At 41.0% G+C, this 24,355-nt stretch overlaps 1 protein-coding gene across 4 annotated transcripts in view; it reads left to right on the forward strand.

Annotated features, from left to right (window-relative positions):
* Window positions 1–24,355, forward strand: part of SYT1 (synaptotagmin 1) — a 1,122,517-nt gene that overhangs the window by 539,813 nt on the left and 558,349 nt on the right. For all 4 annotated transcript variants that reach the window (XM_086919582.1, XM_086919584.1, XM_086919586.1 and 1 more), the window contains one exon: window positions 5,396–5,563. In XM_086919582.1, coding sequence (XP_086775708.1) covers window positions 5,396–5,563 — 168 coding nt within the window. The remainder of the gene's footprint in view (window positions 1–5,395; window positions 5,564–24,355) is intronic.

The raw sequence follows: 24,355 nt of genomic DNA on the forward strand, positions 1-24,355 counted from the left end.
ACACTAAAGGCAGAAGGACGCAAAACTCCAGTAAGGGTCATCTCATCACAGAGAACTAGACCCTGCTGGTGAGAGTCCTCGGGCCTATATATCTACCTCGATATACTTGGTTCTCCAGATGTGACCAGAAAGGACATTTACAGCAGTTGGAGAAAAGTGGGACTTGGTGATGAGGATTGGGAAAAGATGCTGAGGGTTGTCAAAGGAGGTTGCACCCAATGGGGGCAAAAAAACAAAGGTTGTCCAATTCAGCTCTTTTTGTCATGTTGAAACCAGGTTCATTGGGACCTAGCAGTAAAGGTATCCTTCCTTGTGCAGCCTTGCCTAGTTACCTCTTCCAATTCTGTCCCACTGATGGAATTTGAGAACTAATAAAGTGATTATGTCTGAGGGTAAACGCTTTCTCTCCAAAGGTTAGATGCAAAATTCAGCTTTATTTCACTCAGAACATTTGCCACTAAAATCAACGGCTTCTGCCAGAGCATGACAACAACGCATTAGACTTCAAGCAACCCTAGCAGGCTTCAACTTTTGACTATCTCCCACTGGAGAACTTCGACTTGCAGCAAAAAAGAGTAAGGGACATATTATGATGGCGGGTAGATCGCCACTGCCGGGCCGCCGGCGGTGACGATCGGCCCGCCAAATGACCCAGTTTCAACCCCCACCCTCTTAGTATGGCGAGGGGCACCGCGGTCGATGGAAAGACCATCAGCCGCTTTTCCACCGGTCGGATTGACGGCCGGGCAGCAAAAGCACAGTATATGGTGCAAGGCACTGCCATCCATATTAGAATGCCTGCCTTTCCATGACGGAGACTCTGTCATGGAAAGACGTGCGGAAAATCACTGTGGGGGGCCCATTGCGGGCCCCTGGGGCTGGGGTGGGTGGTGTCGGTAGCTGCACTGGGTGGTACCCATGGTACCCCCCATCATTGCCATGCACAAGGTGGCAGGCACCAGATCATGCTAGATCTGTCAGCAGCCTTTGACACGGTCCACCATGAAGTCTTGATGAACCGGTTATTAGCTACAGGGGTGCAGGGTAAAGCCTGGACCTCCTGAAATCCTTTTTGGCAGACAGAATTCAAACGGTAGATATGGGGAGACATAGGTCCAAGCCTTTTTCGTTCGCTTGCGCGGTCTCATAGGGCTCCTCACTTAGCCCCACGCTTTTTAATATCTACGTGGGTCCGCTGGCAGCACTAATAAGATCTTATGGGCTGTCCGTACAGCGAGGCAAGGAATTGGAAACTGGCTTAGGATGCTGCGAAAGCATGAAAGCCATCGCCGGCTGGATGTCCTTAAACTGCCCCAAACTTAATGCAGGCAAGACAAAGGTCATCATTTTTGGCAATAATCCCAACATCTGGACCCCTGACTGGTGGCCTGGAGGAATGGAAGTTCCCCTTTCCCCAACCAGGAAAGCTAAGAATTTAGAGGTGATCATGGACAATAAACTAAGCTTTGGGAACAGGTTAGTGGAGTTGTCTCAACAAGCTTCTACCTCCTCAGAGTTTTGAGGAAAATAAAATTCTTTTTGCCCAAGGTGAGTTTTAGAACGGCAGGTACTGTGCTCATTTTGTCCCGGCTGGATTATTGTAATAGTCTGTATGCAAATATTCAGAAGAAGCATCTAATCAGACTCCAGCTGGTGCAAAATGCGGCAGCTAGGCTGATTACCAGCAACCCTGGATTCATTTCTATTAGGAAGGAAATAAAGCAGCTTCACTGCTACCTGTGATACAGCATGCTCAATTCAAAGCACTGTGTATGGTATTTAAATCTCTGATGGGCAGGGGCACTGATTATTTCAGGAAATGTTTTCAGTGGTATGTCCCTGGGAGACTACTGCGATCAGCAGAGGCAAAATATGTGGTTGTTCCTCGAGTCAAAAGAGCCACTTGGGGTGACAGAAGTTTTATTGTGGGCACCGCCTGCCACAATGTTAATGTCGAGATGCACCCGCCAGTGTGGCAGGCGCATCGTAATTGGCCTGGCGGGACCGCCGCAACTTCGGCGGTCGGTCCCGTGTTCTGTTACGTTGTCCGCCCGCCATTGTAATAGGCCCCATAGTCACAAGGTGAAAATTTTGACAAAGAGGACCTGTTTTTGAATCCGACTTCTGCTCCACTACGATGAGGGATATAAAACAAGTGAAGGATGGAAGGCTTGAATTAAACTCAGCCACTGATAATAACTCAGGACTGCATCTCAGTCTATCATTTTTTTGCCCACCAGGCCACATCAGATTAGACCCATCCATATGGAAATCAGGCTTTTTCCGGGGGCCATTGGTAACAGTACAGCCTGAAAATCCAAGCCAGGTCATCCCAGGACTAGAATATAAGCCACCCAAGACCAGTTGTGGCCCATTGGGGCCTCTTCAGTCAGGTGCAGCTTGGTTACAGTGATACAGAGCGCAAGGAAACAGTGATTGGGCTTACCTATCAATTGGAATGTTGCCCAGGGTAATTACCATTGGCTAAGATTGATTCACGCATGACAACCATCACTTTTTCGTGTACCTAAGTGCAACACTCTATTTGCGATGGATATGCCCTGACGTGGTTCTTATGCTCACTCTGCCATTGACCTGGAGCTACATTCAATCAAAGGGGCTCAAATAGGCAGGAACTGGTCTTGGGTTGCTCGTCTAGCACCAAGACACCTCCAGGTATTCATGCACTCAATAAATTTTATTAACATAACATAGATTGTGTTCCCGTTCAGAGGGAGCCTGGCCTGACAGTTGAGGCCAAATTTATTTTACTGGAACAAGATCAAGGCTGATTTGCATGTACCTGATTCCTGTCTGAGGTCGCATAGTCAGCAAAAGAATGATGGACTGGAATGCAGCCATGAGTAATTACAAGTGACTGAGGCTAGTTTAAGCAATCCACCCATCACTTTTTTGTGTAACTCTTCTCTTCCGTGGTCATTCTCAAATTTGGCCTAGGACTTAGTCAAATGCAAACTTGTACTTCAGACTGACAGTTTACTTTTCCTTTACACTTTTTGCTTTATCCTCTTTTGTTGATTTTGGTGTCTTTTTCACTTTTTATTTTTCTCTTTTTTGTCAAGTTGACTTGAAGCTTTTATTGTGCTGCATTCTTTACTTCAAAATTGCTGGTAATACTTCCACTTCACATAAGTTTCTCTTGGGAGTTGCCTGCTGCCAGTGTCATAGCAACCAAAGTTTGAGCTATTACGTAAGTAAAGTCCCCCCCCCCTTCCCAATTAAATAACCCAGTTTCTGACAGATATCATAAGATTCAAAGAATATCACAGTGATGGCATTATCTGGCCACAGTGCTTGTTATGCGGACTTGTTTGAAATTCAGACCATTTTTTGACATTTCTTGTAGATGTGAATAGGAAAAGTGTCTTTGTATTTTTTGTGTCGCTGGATGATTTGATCAGGCTGTTATATAGTGCAAAATGTTTCCTATTTTAGTAACTATTCTAGCTGAATGGGAGATGGATGGTTCATCCAAGGCTATCATATGTCTCCATACGGTGGAAAAAAAACTCCAGGGCATTGGGTGGATGCATCAGTTTGTTTTGGAAGTATTCGTCAGCAAGGTTATGTGCTGTAAGGTCAACTTGAAGATATTTAAGAGCTTCAGTTTGCACTTTTTTTTAATCTATTATGACTAGTAGGGACTTTTTTTTATAGATTTGACTGTTAGGATTATGCTGGTTCATGGTTCTGAATAATCTAGAAATTGCTCTGAGCTTTAAACGAAAGCTTGTTATTTGTCTTAGTATTTTTGCATGAGCACCCTCATTTTTCATGCACTATGCTGTTGGTTTTTAGACTCAGTACATTGATTCTTAAATTGCGATTGCATTTAGGGAATCTGAAATTGAGATTCCTTAATTACAATGCATCATACTCTAAAAATGTGCGAATTCACAAATAAGGGGAGCAATTTACCATGAAGTTGACCTTCATGGTAATTTGCGAAAACTTTGAAAAATGCACAAAAGTGCATTTTTCAAAGTTCCATTTTACACACACATACCCTTGGGGCATGTGAGTGTGAAAAATGTAATTCTAGGCAGATTTCAGGGGTGCAACAGGGTGTCCTTTGGACACCCCTGCACCCTTGAAATTGCATTCTTAATTTGCAAATTTCTAATGGTGAATTGCAAATTAAGAATGTCTTTCCATTCATTCCTATGGGCCTTTAGGCCCATAGGAATGGATGGGGATGTATTCCTTAACTGCGATTCTCAATTAGAGAATCGCAATTAAGGAATTTTTTAGAAATCGCTATTTTTATAGCGATTTCTTGAGGCATTGCAGTTTGCAATTCCTTAATTGCGATTCCTTATTTTTCGCAATGAAGGAATCGCAAAATGCAATATTGATGCATGTGTCCGCTAGGGCCAGATTTACTAACATTTTACTGTGTGGTTGTACCACTTTTGCGGTTAGTGAATATCACAAAGCCACACAAGGAGAAATTAGGTCCACCTTCCATTGATTTGTAAAGAAATGTAACACAACACTGCGGCTTGCGCTGCATTGAGTTATGTTTCGTTCAGGGAGTTGTTCCATGGGTGGAGCATGGACATTACAAAGGTTTGTAAACCTGGGATTGCGCATAATCTGTATGCCTCCCAGAGGATGGAGTAACAGGGATAAAGATCTTTTTTCCTCTTCAGTATTTTATCTTTCTATGTGTGCTGCATTTTGCAGCACACAGAAAAAGAGGCAAATGCCTCCAGTCATTGTTTTTGTGTCCCTTCCTGCACAAAAACAATTCTCCTTGTAATTCAGGGACCCTTACATCATGGTACAAGGGTGCCTGCATAGCATCAGTGCTATGAGATAGCAAAACTGTGCCACTTCTTAGTAGACATAGCTCATTTCAGCTTTCTCCCTTTCATGTAATGCAGCATAGCAAGTTAACGCGCTGCACTGTATTGCGTGTAAGGTTAGTAAATCTGATACCTAGTTTGTACAATGGCAAAACTCATATCTCTTGTGTGTTATCTTAATGATGATTAATGCGAAATTTGAGATGTTCCTTCTCAGTAATGTTTAGTTTGATGGCTTTGTTTAAGGTATGTTGACACATGAATTGAAGCCATTATTTAGACTATATGTGTTAATTTGATGGTAATGAAAGAGCCCCTAAAACCTTCTTGGTGATCCAGAATCCCACCTGCAATTATTTCTCAAGAGATAATATGGCAGTTTTACTTAATTTCCTCTTTTTAAAGTTATGTTGCTTTGGTACACAAACCTTAAAAAGAGATCCACAAAACCAGGAATAAGAATGACAAATTGAGGGCAGTGAAATGTGAGTTTTAAGAAATCTTCCTTTTGCTGGAAACTATCTGCTTATCATTCTGCTCTGCTCTTTTTCTCTTTCTCCTTCCAGCTCATGGTCGGGATTATTCAGGCCGCGGAGCTGCCGGCTTTAGATATGGGTGGCACATCTGATCCCTATGTGAAAATGTTCCTCCTTCCTGATAAGAAGAAGAAATTTGAAACGAAAGTCCACCGAAAAACTCTTAATCCTGTCTTCAATGAGCAATTCACTTTCAAGGTATTTATCTTCACTTGTAACTTATTTTACCCGGAAAGCATTTGTCGTCCGCTCTTGGTGCTGAGTTTACATTTTACCAGTAAACCTGGTCAATGCGGACTCTCAGATGCTGCAGCTTCAGGGGCACCTATGTATGACTGTTCTCATTTTATGATATTGCACTACAGCAGATGTGCTAGAACCAAGCTGAATGAGGAGGATAAAGCCATACAAAAGTATTGCAAAAAATGTTATTCTTCCAAGTGTTTTTAATGAATTTTCATTTTACAGACACATAATGTTGGCCTTATTTTGAGGTAGATGCGGAACACCTGACAAAAAAGCGGTGGATATCCTGTTCTCCCTATTTTTAGAGTGTGGATGCACTATTTGCACAATAAATGGGTTGAATAGGACATCCTCTGCTTTTTGGCACATGTCCTGAAGCTACCAAAGTCTAAAGAAGGCCCTTAGTGATCTGTGACTCAGTAGCACAAAGCAGGTGCACTCATAACAGGTGTCTATTTAAGTCAGGGACTACACTTGATTCTGAGCTTTATGGATGAAAACAAATTGGCAAGATTCTAAGACTGATTTAGGCAACCAGAATGGTTAGAACAGGAGTTCTTCTTATTGTTCTCTGTGGGTCTGCTAGATCTGCTTGAGAGTAAGTAAAAAATGAGTCAGAGACATAAAGCACAGGGGCCAGTGGGCATTTGTGACTGATTATGGACAACCAGGGTGTGGAGTGAAGTTGGAAGTTGGGTGCTAATAGTCCTGTTGATGTCATGCCACAGGGCATTAATATAGCCTTATAGCCTGCTGTAGTGGGCTATACCGGCTATTAAAGGCCCGCTCCCGCGTTAAAGGCCCGAGCCGAAGGCGATAGACTTTCACAAGGGACCGGGACTTTAATAGCCGGTATAGCCCTGCTACGAAGGGCTATAAGGCTTTTAGAACATTCTGCCACTAGAGGGCAGAATGTTCTAACAAATAAAACAAAGGCCTCTCGATGCTCGAGGGTGATTTAAATCCCCTCGAGCTCTGAGCGGCCTTTGAGAAACATTGGAATGTTGCTCTGCGGGCCTTTACCGGCCGGTAGAAGCATGGAGAACTCCATTGTCTACAATGGAGCTCCCAACATTCCAGCATTTTAATAGATGTTAATTCCCTTCACTCTCTTTATGCTTTCCTGACTCCGCTTCAGGCCTATAATTGTGGAGCTGACAAATGTTAGCTGTTAGTGCTCTTAGCAAATGTTTGAATAGTACTGACTAGTACAGTATTACTAGAAATCTTAGTTTCTTGCATGAAGAAAGTCTTTCTTCAAACATCCCCTACTCATCAGATTCCTCAGTTTCTTTAAATGGCAATACATCTGCCTTCCAGTCTCCTAGTGCATGGAACGTACTGCTAGGTGTACTAAACTGTTTAGTGGCTGCAAGTTTTCATTAGCTAAATCAGAGGGTTTGTGACCACTAAAAATGTATTTTCTAATTATACCAATTTTAAGAGTCAGTAAAGTTTACAGACTCCTAAAATGACTTTGGAAATTCAAACCATATCCCAAATTGGAAGAAGCATATTTTGAGCATTACTTTCAAATAGTGTTTTGGTTTCATACGTATCAATGGATCTTGCCCGTGAATCTGGTCACCTACCATTGAAAAGTTACGGATTGTCAAGTAGGTGTGATAACCGTAAAAGGGAACACTGACAACTCTAAACAAGTTTTATTTTTTAAATTGTTCATATCATTTTAAAACCAGCCCTATTTCGTTTAAGGAACATGAGCTGCTTTAAGAAAATAAGTACATTTTAAATGCAGTCACATGAATGGCTCTGGGCTGACCCTTGCAGGCACCACCCCTGTGACTGTAGCCTATCAATGTGAGCAATAATTTCTGACCTGTGTAATTACTATTCAGTGGCCAGTTCCTTCTGTGACCACCTCCTATTCTATATTTTGTGAACCAACAAGTTAATACATAGATCAGTCCACAAAATTCAATATTGGTCACAAAAAGTAGAATCTCTATTTGCAAACACTTTTTGCAATCATTTTTTCGACCAGTATCTTTCGGCTACAGAGTGTTGGTCACAAAGAATGGTGGTCATGGATGGGGCGATGGGGCCATATCACTTCACTTTTGCCTGGCAGGTTGACAGGGGCACTCAAGGAAGCTCACTAGATTGTTGATTTGGTGTGCAGGCCTCTGGAGTGGTCAATTGGCGCTGGGTAATAGTGACTCAAGCCTAAGCTACATATAGTGGTCGTTGGCAGCAGGTACAGGGACTCCTGGCCATAGTTCCCCAGCCACACACCCACCTTTTACACAATATCTATCAAAAGAGCATACTGACTATTTTCCAAGTCTCACTCACACATCAGTGAGGCTTACCCACACTCGCTAAATCCCTTGCAGTGCCTAAGAGGTCTGGGGCTCCACTCACTAGATGTTTTTGGAAATCATGATTTCTGTCTTCTTGTACATCTCTCACACAGTGCCAGCTCTTATCCTCATCAAGTCTCCTACAGGAATATGAGACATGTATTCATAAAATTGTTTCTATGGCCCTCTATTGGCTATCGTCATATCTAAAAAAGACCAATAAAACTGCAAGGTATTCATAAACTGTTTCAAGACAAAATGCAACAATATGGGTGTATTGATCAGAAGCAAAATCTTTGCTACCAAATCTAATCAGAATATCCCTGCAGCTTTCTAGGCAATAATGTTATGGTAATCTTCATGTCTTCAAATAGTTTTAATGATCATTTTAATCTTCAATCATTCAAAGATTTTTAATGACAGACCTTTTACTGAGATAGTTGTATGTGGTCAAAATAACCAAAATGCAGATTACATGAAGCACCACCAAAAATGTAGGGCATATTATCACATAAACCATTTTTCGTAAAAATTTGGACCAGCAGTTAAGTGTTCAGATCTTCAGTTATAATTCTCTTTAGAACAATTTGTTTTTCACTTCAACGAAAATTTGCAGAAAATGAAATCATGATTTTTGCTTGCAATTTGTGTATGCCAAATAATAAGGCACACATTTCCTTTTCTTAGTTTGAATCAAATGTGAGCAGCCCATCCTCAAGACAGGCTTCACCCACCCAATATGTAGTTTCTCTTTCCTAAATTCCCCCACTCTTATGAGGGTAGAAGAAGAGTTACCTTCTACCACTGCTGGCACATAAACATTTTCCTTTAATTTGATCAGTTCATCCCACAAATTACAGTAGGAGTCTCCAGCTCTGCACCAAAATCCTCTTCTCAGCAATTATTTCAATGAACATCAGCAATTTGCTCATTTAGCTCAGTCAACAATGAGAGTTTTGGTTCAGTTCGAAAACCTTTATTGATCATGCATCAAGCATTTTTGGAGTCGCAAACGGTGCGATTCCTTAAAATCGGATGTTTGCGATTCCAAAATTGCTTTTTGAGACGTATCATGCTTTTTTAGAAATCGCAACTTTTTTGCGATTTCTAAAATTGCGATAGCATTTCAGAAATCGCAATTTTGCAATTTCTAAAATGCTATGCATCATTTGATTTCAAATTGCGAAATTTGAAATTGCAAGTGCAAATTACCACAAAGTTGAACCTCGTGGTAATTTGCGAAATTGATTAAAAAAGCACAAACATGCATTTTTTGAACTGTAAAGTTACAGACACACATGTCCTTAGGACATGTGTGTATGCAACTTATACTCAAAAGTGCATTTCATGGGTGAAGGGGGGGGTCATTTGGACCCCCCTCTCCACCCTTGAAATGCATTGCTGAATTGCGATTTCAAATTGCGAATTCGCAATTCCCATTCATTCCTATGGGCATTTTAGCCCATAGGAATGAATGGGAATTGCGAATTCGCACTTTGCTAATCGCATAATATTTGAGAATCGGTAAAAATTGCGATTTTTTACCGATTCTCAAATATTTTGCGAAAATGTACATGCATCCCATTTTGCATTTCCTAATTTGCGATTCCCTAAAAATCGCAAATTAGAAAGTGCAAAATGAAACAATAATGCATGTGGGCCCTTGATTCTTGGAGGACTAAACCCACCACATTTGACAGACAATACCCGCAGTTGGATCCTGGTCTTTTCATATGTAAAACCAGTACTGTCAAGTACAGTTATCAAGAAAGCATCAGCAAATAAGCAGTGGAGAGGAAACATAAGGAAAGACGTATTCCTTATGTAGAGTGGGAATGGAAGATCACCTGAATCTTGTAAAAAACCTTGACTATCAGAAGATTAAGTTAAAGGGAAGCAATAAGAAGCCCTTGCGGCCAGAGAATTGAATAGGGCTCTGCCCTTAAACCACAGGGTTTCTCCCTCAGAAACAGTAAAGGTGAAGAAGGTTATTCTCCATGCACACAAACATCTTAATTGAGGGTGTTGTAAACATTTAACAGGCTGGGCAATTTTATGTGTGTGCATTTTTAGCCATAAAGTAATGTCTGATTTTTTCAGAAGTGACTGAAATGTTGCACCACGCAATGTAACTATGAAATTGATGCAAATTAAGAGGGTTGGTGTTGTGATGAGGGTGCAACCTTGTGGAGCTAGGGTACAAAAGTGCTGAAAAATTTGGTGGTGAGATTATTACAGATGAATGTCATAAGTTAACGATTTCAACTGAAAATATGTGTGCTGTGTGTCATCAGTAACATCTCAATGATGGAGGAGGAAAAAACTGTGGAGCTTCCTGAAATATAAGTCAAATATTCAATGGAATCCAACTAATTTGAGAGAATCCGTCAATGTTCAAAGAATTGAGGAATCATTTCTATTCTCCAAGAGATCGAACTTGTATGTATCAAAGCAGGCCTTTAACATATTGACCACAATATTTTCAAAATCTCAAGATCTACCACTCAGAAAGTAAGCAAACAAAACAATGTTCTGTTGGCACTCACAAATGATGTCCTGAAGATTAATGGTAATGTACTCCCCGTCTTACTATACGCGGACGATGCGGTTTTAATGGACCTCACCTCGAATGCACTGCGCACTTTAGTTAGGGGTATTGTAGATTTTATAGCCGGCTTAGATCTCTGCACTAATTTTAAGAAATCGTTTATAATGAGTTGCGTCCCTAAAAAGCACCTTATCAACTCAATTTCCTTAGCATCTGAACAACTCCTATGCACTTGCACTTTTCCATAGTTGGGTCTAATGTTTTCAGATAAGGGTTCTCTAGCGCACAGTAGGAGTAAATTCCTAAAGTCCATTACTTCAATGTTGTGCCTTCCACAACCAAAAAGAACTGAGGTAGTGCAATCTATGATTAAAATCTACAAAAAACAATGCATACTTACGGCAACATATGGTGCTGAAGTTTGGGGTTTTACCGAATGTAGTAGCATCCAAGGGGAAGAAAATAGATTTTGTAGAAAAGTTTTGGGGGCCCAAATTTCATCATCAAGCTGTATTTGTCACAGGGAATTACAAGTGTCTTACATCGAAGACTACATCAGGTCTCACCCGGCGATATTTTGGCTAAAAATTTGTCAAAACCCAGCAGCGACACTAACCAGAGAAATATAGCGGACTGCCTCAAATGCGAAAAGGGTGGAGACAGACTGTGGTTGCCGCTGTTAGAAACAGTCTGATCAGTGTGAATTCTGATCATATTTTCTTAAACCCAAGTAATACAGAGGGTATAACTAAGAAGATCCTCCAGGAGGCCTTATGCGATCAATACAGTGACTCAAGACATGCAACTGAGCTCCTGAAATGGTCAATTGCAAGGTACATATTCTTGGTGCCCGCTAACTGCCCCTATCACATTTGCCGTCCAGCTATCTTTTAAAGAACTTAAATGGCTGGGAGAGAGGCTTGCTCTTCTGCCTTAGGCCAGGCATCGCAAAATACCTATTGTGCTTCCCCATAGGCTTTAACAAAAACCTTGAGCAAACGTCCTGTCCCTATGGCAATCGGAGCAACCAATCAACGTTACATTTCTTATTCTTTTGTAATTTTGATCAAAAATACACTAAACAATGTTTGATTCCTTTTTTTAAAAGTCCACTGTTGACTACAAAATAGCCCACACGGATATTTTAAATCTTGAGAGGATAGATCTGATTTTTTGTGTAAGTTCTTTTCTGAAGGTGACAGTCCGTTCACGCGCCCTATGAGTACTCTATAAACGCATTTGATCTCACTTAATATCATTTTGCTGCTATTTGCTGTGAATCTTAAGCCTATATGTGGGGAGGTGGCTTCGAAGAAATTGTTGCTTTGTATATTATGTTTTTTATAATATAATTTATATTTGATTGCACTTTAATACACTATGCTGCTATTTCTCCAGGTCTGATTGTACTTTGATGTATCATGCTGCTATTTGTTTATATTTGATTGCTTCCTTATTGACTTTATCTGTTAGTGGTTGACTGCCGAATTGCACTTTACCATATTATGCTGCTACTTGTTAGGAATAATTTAGCCATAAGATTTGAAGAAGTGGTTGCCCCTCATATTTAGTTTATTTTATAACATGTGCATTTGTATTGCTGATCATGCCATATATTACAAGTCCCTGTTTATTTATCGTTTTAATTTGCTGGTATTTTAATTGTGCTTTTATGAATATTTCATATCCAAATAAAGATTTTTTGAATTTAATTGAAAAAGAAGTTTTAACTACTCCACCCAAACTGGGCTTACTTTTTTGCGACTTCCTAACAATCTTTAGTAGGTCTGCTGCCTCTGTTATTCTAAAACATTGCAAAGATTTTCTTTTCTAACTCTCCCTTATCAACTCATCCCTAATCTGACTGCTGTAATTTCACACAAACTGTTCTAAATTATTTACCATGTTGGGCGAAAGTACTTGCAAGGCTGCTTTCCACATGTTCTGCCTTTCCCTGTACAAGTTTTTCATCACTAGCCTCGACAATCATGCAGATCCACCAAGGATACTCACATTTACTGACTGAGAAAACTGAGCACAGCACTGATATTGAGGGGCACTCAAAGTGCTTCTCGCCCTGCAGCGCTAAGTACTGTCCAATCTCTAGAGACTATAAGAAACTCGCAGTGGTGTCAACATAAGATTCAAATCGGAGGCACAGAACTTTTTATCTGTTTCCAGAAAGATTTGCCTCCAGCAGCCCCTAGGTGTGTGTGAGTGTGTGTGAATGAATGGCTGCTTGGACAAGAAAATCATGGTGCTCATCGGACTCCGTAAATATGGTCTGCACTAAAGGGTATCTACTTGGTGCTGGACTGCCAATGTCCATTCTGGGAAGTGAAGCAGCATGCCAATTTGGAACATCAGCTCCTGCATACATGCATCTACCAGTTTCCTTTGTTGGAGGGAGGGATGCTGCAGTTTGGAAATAGCTTCCATATCTATAGCTAGTCCACATTTCATTTGAGCCACGCTGCTTCATTCGCAGTAGGAGAAGGAGGGCTGCACAACCTGGGCATAAGATCACACCAGGATCAAGTGAATTATAGATTAGGAGGATTTATAGATATTCTAAAGTTACGTACTGCTAGATTGTCAGGCTTTTCCATCAGACAATGTTAAATTTTGACCCCCCTTGACGAGTAAGTTGCTCAATATTTCTATGTGTCAACAATTAAGGAGAGTGTGTACAGAAGCACAAGAGAGAACACATGATGATAGACTGGTGGAACTGCTGCTGTACTGTCACTTTCCTTCTAGACTGGTCCTACATCTGGGAAGTCTTCAAGGTTGGCTTGTTCCTGGGCTTGTAGAGAGAAAGATATACTTACCTGTCTGGTCAAGGAGCTGGATTTCTCCTGCTAAAAGAAAAATATCTGTTTGACTGACTAAACAAGGCATGGTCATCTGTGGTGTCAATTTGAAGGACATCTTGATGGACTGATACTGCCCAGGAGGTCATCACCAGCTAGCTGTCCATGAACCTGGAACTCGATACGAGTTGATAAGCTACTTCATTGCCATCACAAATTGACATAGGTCATCCTTCATCTTCTGTAACACTCCTGGTATCCCTGGGGTGCTGTATGTACCCCTCCAGCCATCACTTGAGAGTCTTGAAGATGTTTTACTTTGACCCCTGGTTGCAGCTAGCTCCAGGAGTTCACGCTGATTCTGGAACCATTTGAACTATCTTCCTAACTGTAGCTGTTAAGGAAATATTAAAGTTTAAAGCCCCAGTCAATAACATCAGTGTTCTTGACTGGGGCTTTGAACTTTCATATTTCCTTAACAGCTACAGTTAGAAGATATTCCAAAAGTCAACTGGCCATTGACATTCCCTGTGCCCCCACCACCAGAAAATGTATACAGTGAAGTATGAATTTTGACATAGAGCCCCCTGTATCCCCACCCATAGCCCCATCTGTCCGTCTAAGGGACACCTACGGTGATGTAGCAACCTTTGCAGCTGCAGTCACCCCCATGGCTTGGTGCCTACTGGATTTTGGAGTCCAGCAACTGCACTTATGCTTCCAAATGTGCAGGGAAGAACGTGGCAAGCCAGACACCAATGGAAACCACCAAGAAGAACTTACCCATGCACCTATAATAATAATTTAAAGGGTAGACCCTTCATTGTATGAATGATGAGTGTGTGGGCTATTTCTAGTTACATTTTAGGACTGTTCGAAGGTAACATCATGGTTATCTGCATTCACTGCATATCAAAACCCTAAGAAGTGTAAGCAAAAGCCTGTCTGCAAGGACTTTGAAGTAAACCAAACCCAATCATTTTGAAACTCACTTGGCGTAGCCTCGTACAAAGAAGCTGGCCTGGTTGGCCCAAGGCAAATGCAAGAACATTGGCCCTGGGCGCCCAGGCTGGAATGGGTCTTTATTGTTAACATTGCAGATGCCTATGGTGAAATGAGGACTTTAAAAAAATAAAAATAAAAATAAACTCACTTGGTGCAAACACAGGATATCATTAACTACTGGGTTCAATGTTAACCTACATTTTAGCATCTTGCACCAAAGAGCTACAAACACATTTCGGGTTGGTTCTCTGACCTAGAAGATGCTGATCTCTTCTGTTTTTTTATGATTATCTTCATTTAATGTGTAGACATTTTGTTTTACTGTGAAGAAAGTAATTTTCTTTTCTGAAGCAAAGAGCTGCCTGGATATCAAGATAATAAATCTTATTTAAAGCTTCCTATTGTTATACAGGCAGGATTGTTTCTGAAAAACAATCCTCAAAGGCAAATTCCTATTGCTATGTGTGCTGCAGCACACATGGAAAGAGGAAGTTAAAAGCAAAATGAATACATATCTCCCCATTATGCAGCTCTCGGATAGGCACACCATTTTGGCTCAAACCCAGGTGTACTGCCTTTGCACTGCATTGTATAACTTTTTTTTTACAAAGCCAAAATGGGATATGTTGCACCAATTCTAGGAAGTTTCACACCTGCCAACTTGAACAAAAATCTCACCATGTGAGGATGGGGTGTGGCCTTGGAGAGGGTGGGGTCTACAAAGCACTTTGAACCCCTTACCCTGCCCCCAAGCTCTCTCCCTCCCTAACAAAAGCTTGCAGAGGCTGGTGCTGATGTCAGAGGGGTGTTTTCTCACCCATTAATGGACCTCTGCGGTTCAATCCTCCCAAAACAAGCTGAAAAACCACTACTTACCGTTGTTTTCATCTAGTTTTCCTTGCCACCGTGTGATATTGGCTCCTGACCCAATGACGGTGTGATGGGAGCCAATATTGTGTGTCACACGGTGGTACCATGTGAGTTGGAAGGTACGACATTTTGTGGTGACAGTTGCACCAAATACCCAATATCGATTTGCACACCTTCTGATCAGAGCAATGCATTGCCCCAAATATTATTTTACGGTTAGTGCAAAATTGCCCCACACTAATGGAACATTTGCTATACAAGTGCCAAATTGAGTGCCGGGGTGCAATTAACTTTTTCTTGCCAATGGTTTATAGAACGCATTGTTATCTGCTTACACACACCGTTCTACAAAGCCCAGTCGCTATTTCCCAATTTTGCTTTGTATAATATTGCAACATTTTTAAATCTATCGATGGCCGCTCTCTTACTTATCATCACACTTGGGGCTATACAATATCCCATTGCGCGTTTGTATTGGACTCAAAGTGTAGACCAGCAAGTTCCATCTCTAAGATTTTGTCCATTCATGTTCCTTCTTTTGATCTTCTAAAGCTTATCTTTCTCGCCTTGTGCTTCCCTTATGACTCGAATCCTGGTCCCTACTTTTCATTTGTGTTGCCATGACATTGAAATTGTAGCATTCATGTACTCATGCCAGGCACTCTGTTAAAAGAAATGACTGATGCCGGCCGCTCGAAAAAATCGTGCCTTTGTCCACCCTGAATCTCCTGATATATTTGTATGCATTGTATGCGAGCTCTCGGCGCTGGGGCCAAGCAGACGCTTTGTGCCGATGGAACGCGGGCGTCGATGACGTGGCGGCTCAAGAATCAATCGCTTTTGTCACTGAGCTCTGCAATTTGCACTTCAGAGAAAACGAGTGGTCAAACTGTATCATAATTACTTCAAAATGTTTTCTCCTGAAGTCGTTGAAGAATTCTCCTGATGAGAGCCGTCTCTTTGGAATAGATAAAATAAATGACAAACAGAGAAAAATAACTTACACACACAATGAATAAACTGCTTTACACAAATCACGAGCACACGTCAATTTCCATTTCTGGTTCAGAAGAGGGCACAAGTCTCCAAAAATACTCGGAGGGTAAATTAGAATAGCCAGTGCTCAATGACACCACGTAGAAGAACATTACAGGAAGTGACGTCAAAGCCATATTGTATCCCTGACTTTAAAGGGAATGGCTATCTTAACTTTCTTCCTGCCATGGCCAGCTCCTGTGATTGACCATGTAGCGCATGCGCATTGAAATCTTTCTTGAAATCTTTCTTAAAGAAGTCGTTGTATTTTTACCCCACTTGAGTAAAGTTTTTTAGGAGATGGGTGAGCGTCTCCAAATAACATTCATAGCATAAGTTTCAGCTACATAAAAAAAACTCCAATACATGGAAACTAAAGACTCAACTTTTAATTTAGCTTCTTTTTTTTACAACTGAGTACCCATGTTTCACATTGACCAAGGTTCAAGATTTGGAGCATGTGAAAGGAAAGAGTGATGGTGTGATAAGCAATAAGGAAGGTGAGCATAAACTGTGTAAGAAGGGAAAAGAAAGTTCAAAATAAAAAGAGAGATGTTAGAAAGAGAATATACTGTGTGTGTCCGGTAGGGTGTTGTAGGGAATATTGGGGAAGGAAATATTGTTTGATGATTCATTTTCCATCCAGCAGGAGATATCATGCTGCTAATACAAGCTGTAACTCTTGCACCATCTATAAAGGTGACTGGTAGAGAAAAATGTTGACTCGTTCAGAGTAGCATAAATCCTCACAAAGGTCTAGTGTGTGGAGTGAGAGTGATAAGATGAAGCATGAGAGAAGAAGGCTGTGAGATAGAAAAGGGTGGCATAACAAGAAAATAGTTTGTGGGTAAGTGTAAATGAGCAGGGTTAGTGAAAGGAGGGAGGAAGGTGCAATGAAGAAAAACAGGGAAAGGGAGGAGTAGAGGGTGAAAAGACAGACGAAGGTGAAATAGAAAAGCAAGATTAAATGTGAGAAACCAAGAAATGAGTGCAGAAGAGATGAGCATGATATGGTGAGAAAGAGTGAGTGAGGGGCTGGACATAACAATAAAAGCAATATTGAAGTACACTTTCAGTTTCCACCCTGGGATATATTTTGGTTGGTCTCACCTTCTAACTTCTTTCACACTCTTGGATGGTCTCTGTACATGAGCTCCAGCCTGTCATCGCTAAGGTTCACTACAAAATGTGCATTTGTGTACATCTTAGTTCCAGAATAGCTAGAGCTGCTGCATATCACCTCTGAGGGACACTGATTTACTACACTGTATACATGGGTCCAATTATTGACTGATAGTATGATAGGTCATGGCTAGCCCCAGACAAAATGTAAATCACACTGGCGTAATTTGCTTGACTTCAGGAACTCCGTGTTAAGCTTGTTAAGCGAAATTCGCAATATTACACAAATTGTAATGTGTGATCAAGCTGTCAATTATGGCAAAAGTAAAGCATGAGAACAATTTGAACAACTCGAGTAGCTATTGTTTAGTGCATCTGTGTTTTCCAAGCTATGTTTAGGCATTCACTATGTCCTTGTATCAACAATTAACGCCAGGATGAATGTCACTGTAAAATAAAACAATAAATGGCAGATTTGCATTTTGTATGCTTTCATGTAATTTTCCCCAATATCTCACACAATTATATGAAAGTCAAGTTAAATTAATTTCGCACACCTCTAGTCATGGCCAAGGTACTTCGGCAAAGCTCTCTTGGAAATTCAGGACAGGCATACCTTGCTCAAAGTACCTCCATTCTGACCTGCACCTTGAACCTCTATCCGAGTACTGGCACAGGAAGAGTCTCCCATGTCACATTGTTCAGTGACACACACCATTATCAAAAGCCTATTTTAAAAAGCATATAACATGCCAATAGCTTCCTGATATTTGCCATTTTCTAATCATTTGCCATTAAATGCGTTCATCATTCTTTACTGTCTCTCTTCTTGCCACTATTTTGTTCTCTTTGATACATCACCCTTTTAATCTATTAGTCGTTTCTGGCTTAATTTCTAATCAATTTCTGTTTTTATCTTCCTCTTCTCTTATATAACTCTCTCACACTCCAGTCTGCCAATATGCTTCCAAACTAACAGAAATCCACTTAAGAATGACAAGATGGCAGCAGTGTCTAAGGCCCTCATTTTGACTGCGGGTAATACTTTCCCCTCACACACACATTAAAATACCTGCTTGTGTTAGTCATTGCTTGATAGACTCATAAACCTTATTCCTCACTTTGTACTAAGAATGCTCTGCATTGTCCCTACCATGAGGAGGGCACAGTTTCATAATGTATACAGTTGATTCTGTCACCAGATAAAGAATCAGTGGTCATGTTGCTGATGCGGACAGGCCAGCGGAGACTCAGGATGCAGGCAAGTACATGGAAAAGTGTAGGCCTTCCACATAACGTCTGTGCCCTCACAGCCGAGCTCCTACAGCCCAGGAGGTTTCTAACACATGCACCCTCAATCTTTGTTCTACTCTTGCCCCTCCCCCCTGATGAACAGACGCTGGGTACTCTTGTTCACAAAGATATCAAGAACATTGAGAATCCAGATGATTGCACAGAAGATTTCTCCTCTAGAGTGCTCTGGTCGGAGACCTGCTGTTAGGTGGCAACGCTGTTGCTGAAAAAAATCCCCAATTCTGTACCTCTGACAGTGCACTACCCTTGTGCCTATGTAGCATTCCTCCATCCACTCACTTTGGGTTCTGCTTGCGCCTATAAAGCCTGAGGGGGCAGGAAGGTGACAGAAGTAAGACCAGTAGCCAGTGCGTCAGAGAATGACTGCACTGCGCATGACCAGCAGCATCAGGGATAGTAATGGTAACAGGATATGACAGAAGCAACAGGAAATGGCAGAAGAATTCAAGAATGGCAGAAGCAGAACCAGCAAGATATATTTGCAGCAAACGTTGAATGCAACTAGAGCACACATAACTGTCAGACTACCGCATGATCCAAACAGAAACACTCTTTGTATATTTTGTAAGAGTGTGATCTCACCAAAGATATAAACAGAGTTTCTTTTTAGTGTGGCATTTGAAACAAGCAATCACAATTATCGAAATTAACTAATACATTTTGTAAAATTGGAGTAAAACAGCTGCCAAGTGCCCACCTATCACGTGTGACACATTTATTCAGTCCTAACTCTTAAGCTAACATTATTTTGCATGCTGTGTTTTTCTTTAGACATAACCAGACTTATAAAACCAAAACTACAATCCTGGAGTGCTATATGCTCTTTTTTTAAAAGTCTGATTTGGCTGACGCTACCCCTCATGAAATGCCGTCACTTAGTAGTGGTATGAATAGCAAGACAACATGTTATTTGTAAATTTCGTCCTCGCTTCTACCCCCTCCTATTTTTTTTCTGTGTGTTTCTGCATGTTTTCTTTTAATTTTAGTCCTAAAAACCACAATTGTTCATGATTTAACCCCTTATTTACCTGTCACTCCTCTAACAAGTGGTCCAGCCGGGAAACATCCTTTACAACGCGGTTATTACACCGCAATGCTGTTACATCGCGGTCGTTACAACGACCGCATGTAACATCGCTATACCATTACAACGCAACTCTTTACATCAACTTGCGCTAGATGGCGTTCTAACATTAAAAATGGTGTAGTTTACTATCCCAACACCTTCCCTACTGATAAGTGGACTGGAGTTGGAATAGTAAATTACCCTTTTTTGATGTTAGCACGCCACCTAGCGCAAGTCGATGTAAAGACTTGCGTTCTAAAGGCATAGCGTGGTAACATGCAGTCGTTGTAACGACTGCGACGGAACAGCACGCGTTGTAATAACACGCTTTGTTACGTCATACATCCGGTCCCACCCTTCAGCCTAATTGGGGAACACATGAAGGGCCTAAAGATCCCCAGTTTAACAGTACTAATTCTGAACAGGACAGCAATCAATTGTTTATCAGTCATGTGGAGCTCACGGCACGAGCAGAAGCTTCTGCCTTTGAAATGCAGATGCTCACAAACGCTGCTAATGAGCCCAAGTGAACACTCCCATCAAAGAAAGGGAAGTGCTAAAGGATCACTTCTCCTTCAGAACAAGGGGATCCTGCCACCCTGCCCTCAAGCAAACTCCCGGGCCCTCTTCTGAAGACACTGTCTAGCACATGGGTACTCACAAACATGTTCCCGGGGGCTGCAAAGTTTGGTTTATGGTGTGTCCGAGAGCTGCACTGAAGCCAGCGGGCGGTGTAAAGTGGGTGTAGGGGAAGAAAAGCATGTATATCGAGTGTCTGACCTTAAAAATGAAGGTGCTCCTAAAGTTAAGGGCAGAACTACTTCCTTTCCCTAACTGCAATTAAGCTTTAACCCCTTTGCTGCTAGACCTCCCCCCACCCCCAATGCTAAGCCTTTTTTTGGCTATTTGGGGTAGTTCGGGCTTAGGCCCCTGTTACTTTTTGACGACATAAGGTATCCACGCTAAATTCGCAGGTTTTTTTCAACATCAAGTGATTCTAAAGGAACCCAGGGTTTGTGGATTTCACTGGAGGGGATCCAGAAATAAGCCAAAATACAGGTAAAAGTTGTTTATTTTTGGAAAAATGGGAAAAAAGGGATGCAGATGAGAGCATCTGTTGTTTTCCCTGCAAATGGTATCAAAACAGGGGTTGTGCTGCTGAAATTACCATCTTCCCAGCTTTTAAGGACAAGCAGACTTTTTTACACAGTTTTTGGCCTTTTTCTGGGATATAGCCTATTTTAGCTATTTTTTTGTGCTTTCAACCTCTTTCCAGTTAATGGTAGAAATAGGTATGAAAGCAATAATGGATCCTGGAAAGCTATACATTTTAGAAAAGTAGACAAAATTCTGAATTCAGCAAGGGGTCATTTGTGTAGATTCTTTATAGAAACTAACCGTTGAATAGAGGAAAAATTGAAAATTAGTTGAAAAAAACAGCCATTTGTGTTTACGTTTTCACTTGTAACTCCTTCTAATTATGACAGCTGTTTGAAAGCAATATACCGTTGGGCTCTTCCCAGTCACAGGCCCTTTCCCCACCCACACAAGTGAGGTATTATTTTACTCGGGAGGCTGAGGGGAATGCTGTGGGGTAGGACATATGTGCCGGCACGGTGATTCCACCTAAAAATATGAGGATAATGTGTTTTTTACAGCTAAATTTGAGGTTTGCAGGGCATTCTGGGTAGGAAAACGTTGGGGATCCACGCAAGCCATACCTCGCTGGACTCCCCGGGATGTCTAGTTTTCAGAAATGTGTGGGTTTCGTAGTTTTCCAAGATGTTTTTTTCACACATTCGACTGCTTCCTTTTCACATGCTGAAAAATGGTGATTGGTTGGTGCACTCGTAAATACTGTTAGTATTATTAATGCCAAAGCTTCTAGGAGGAAATATAGATATTCAAATAAATGTAATCCCTTTATGTTTTTGAATGCCTAAATAGTTCATCCTAGTGTGGGTGGTACCCAGATTTACATTACATACATGCGCACTCCTCTCACACTATCTAGGTATGTACAGTCTTCAACATCTAATAAAATGTTTTATTGGTAGATAATGTGTAGGCGATCTATAGCACACAGAATGCCAAGGCTACTCCCTGTCTCAGCACACCTCTTCCCATTTAATGTTTGCAAATGCTGTAAAATTCTTTTTTTTTACTAGTTTCACACCTCCGCCCTGTATATTAAATACCCTTAATCATCGTCCGAAAGATACAATGAGTGTTCAGGCATTAGAGTAAAAGTGTATCATACCCGATTATTATTTTTCCGATGTCCTGATACTGCTCATGTTGTTGGGCTGAACAAAGTGATGCAGTTTACTATAGTTCTCACCTGAAATCCCATTGCCGACTAGGCAGGTGCAAAAGAAAGAAAAGTCAAAACAAGGCTCACTGAACACAAAAGCAATACCAGGACACGTATCAGATGTTACCAGCTGCAATACATTTGCAACGCCCTCTGGAACACACCGAAATGAGCCCAGAAGATGTTTCCCAAGCATGAGTAATATTTACTCCGCGCAAATAGATTTGTGAATGGACCCCCTAATTGTTTGCTGCTGGCAAGATGCTAAGACATATGATTGATTTGACAACTGCTAGGTAAAGTCAGCATGAATGGCCGATTTCCAAGTGAAGAATTAGCAGTATCTCTGCAGGTGTAGTCAAACTATTGTTTTTCTGAGGTTTCTATCTACAATGCATGCAAAATGCAGTTGCACAGTTCAGAAAAGCGCCATGTGCTCTTTTGTCTTCGATGGGTAAAGGAGCTGCAGCAGATGTTCGGCAGGATATCAACTTCCTGAGGGACTGTAAATTCATGAATGAACACATTTGCTTTGTTTGTCACTGTAAATAACCATAATGTTTGATGCTGCCAAGTATTGTAAACTGCGAGCAGGTTGATAGTCTGAAAAGTTCACATTATTCAGCAAATACTTTCGGTTCATGACATCCATACTTCATTAAATTGCTTGCAGAGAATTCAGTAGGCATTGGCAATAATAAATCAACCAAATGCCAACAGTGCAGCAATCAGATTCTCTAGTGGAAATCAAGAAATTAAGTTTACAATTTTTAAACTATATGAAAAGAACTGACTTTAGGAACAACATTTCTTTATGTTATTATTCATTGAATGGCAACACACTGAGCGAGTGTTGCATTCATGGGCACTTCAATATATGAGAGAATCTATCAGTTATTTAATAATGCTGCCTTACAGATTCCTTAAATATTAGTCCTGTGTGAAATGTAGTATATAGTGGCTTATTCTTGCATAATAATTCCAGCACTCTGCATTATACTTGTAATGTGGCTGTAGTGTCATGAGACTATGTGCGCTAGGACCCTTGCGATTCTGGGTGGACTTTACAAGGAAATACGTAAGTTGCTTGGAGGTGTTAGTGTGTGGGTATTAACAGTTATGATGTAATGAGAGGGCAGTGGGTGATTGCATGTGGAGGAATACATATGTACAATCCATAGCGCCATGTGTGGCATATTCCTTTGCACGCTCACAGGGCTGGGGATTCCGCTACGGTGGCCATTATGTAACGTCGTGTAACTGAATTACTGTTCAGTTGACAATATTGTGGGAGCATTAGAACAATGTGAGCAGCTGTTGTAGCACAAATGTGTCCTCGAGCCCAAAGCCAAATGCTAGGACTCCTTTCGACCTAAAAAAAATAGCACAAAGTGCTGGATTGACATGTTGCATAATTTTTTAAGAACTTTGCATAATTTATGCAAAGCATATTATTCAAATTTCTTACATGCCTTCGCAAAATGTCTTGTTGTCTCAGGATATTAATTTAATCTCAAAAGACCTTTCTTCAAAAGGAAGGATTCATAACTGAGTCAAACTCACTTCCTAACAAAGTCTTTAAATAATTCATCAGAAACCACCTGTGGTAACCTGTGATAGCATGCAATAGTGATGTGACTGAGTGTTGATACAAATTCATATTATACAGTTTACAATGCCTGACGTTGTACACGCTATAACAAGAAGAGGTGAGATGGACTAGTTCTGAGAACTCCTAGCCCCAAATGATGCAGTCCTTTATCCAGTCCATATTCTGAAATACATGGATGCCCTATTGCCCTTGCTTACTGTAAAGAAACTGATGGCGGGCTATATAAAGCAATAAATCAGTCTTAATGCGTGCTGTGATTAAGCTCACACGCTCCTTAATTAGAAGGGCCAAAAAGGTTTAACTCCTATCGCGTTCTTGCCTCTTCCTGAGTAGCCTGAATTGGCCAGCAAGGCAAACCTCCAGAGAAATGTTTTGGTTGTGTATAAAACAACCAAACATTAATACGACTAAGGAAGCAAGGAGCTTAAATGTACTTTCCAAATTTCATTAAAAATATACGAGCATATTAAATGAAAGTTCATGCTAATAGAGAAAATCATAAAAGGGCTTAAGATGGTATGAAAGAAAATATAGCCACGTCATAAAGTACCTTCAGCAGAAGTGGTACCATGTCAGTCTATGAGAGCAGTAGAAAACTTCAATGGATGACAAGGACTGTTCATGAAACTCCATCTACAACTAAACTAGGAAAACCTGAGATGGCATACAGTCAAATAGTCTTCAAAGATTGGAACAGTCAAAATGTTACCTCTACAGTTAG

Source organism: Lissotriton vulgaris, chromosome 1_1 (genome assembly GCF_964263255.1).
Source record: "Lissotriton vulgaris chromosome 1_1, aLisVul1.2, whole genome shotgun sequence".
NCBI lineage: Eukaryota > Metazoa > Chordata > Amphibia > Caudata > Salamandridae > Lissotriton > Lissotriton vulgaris.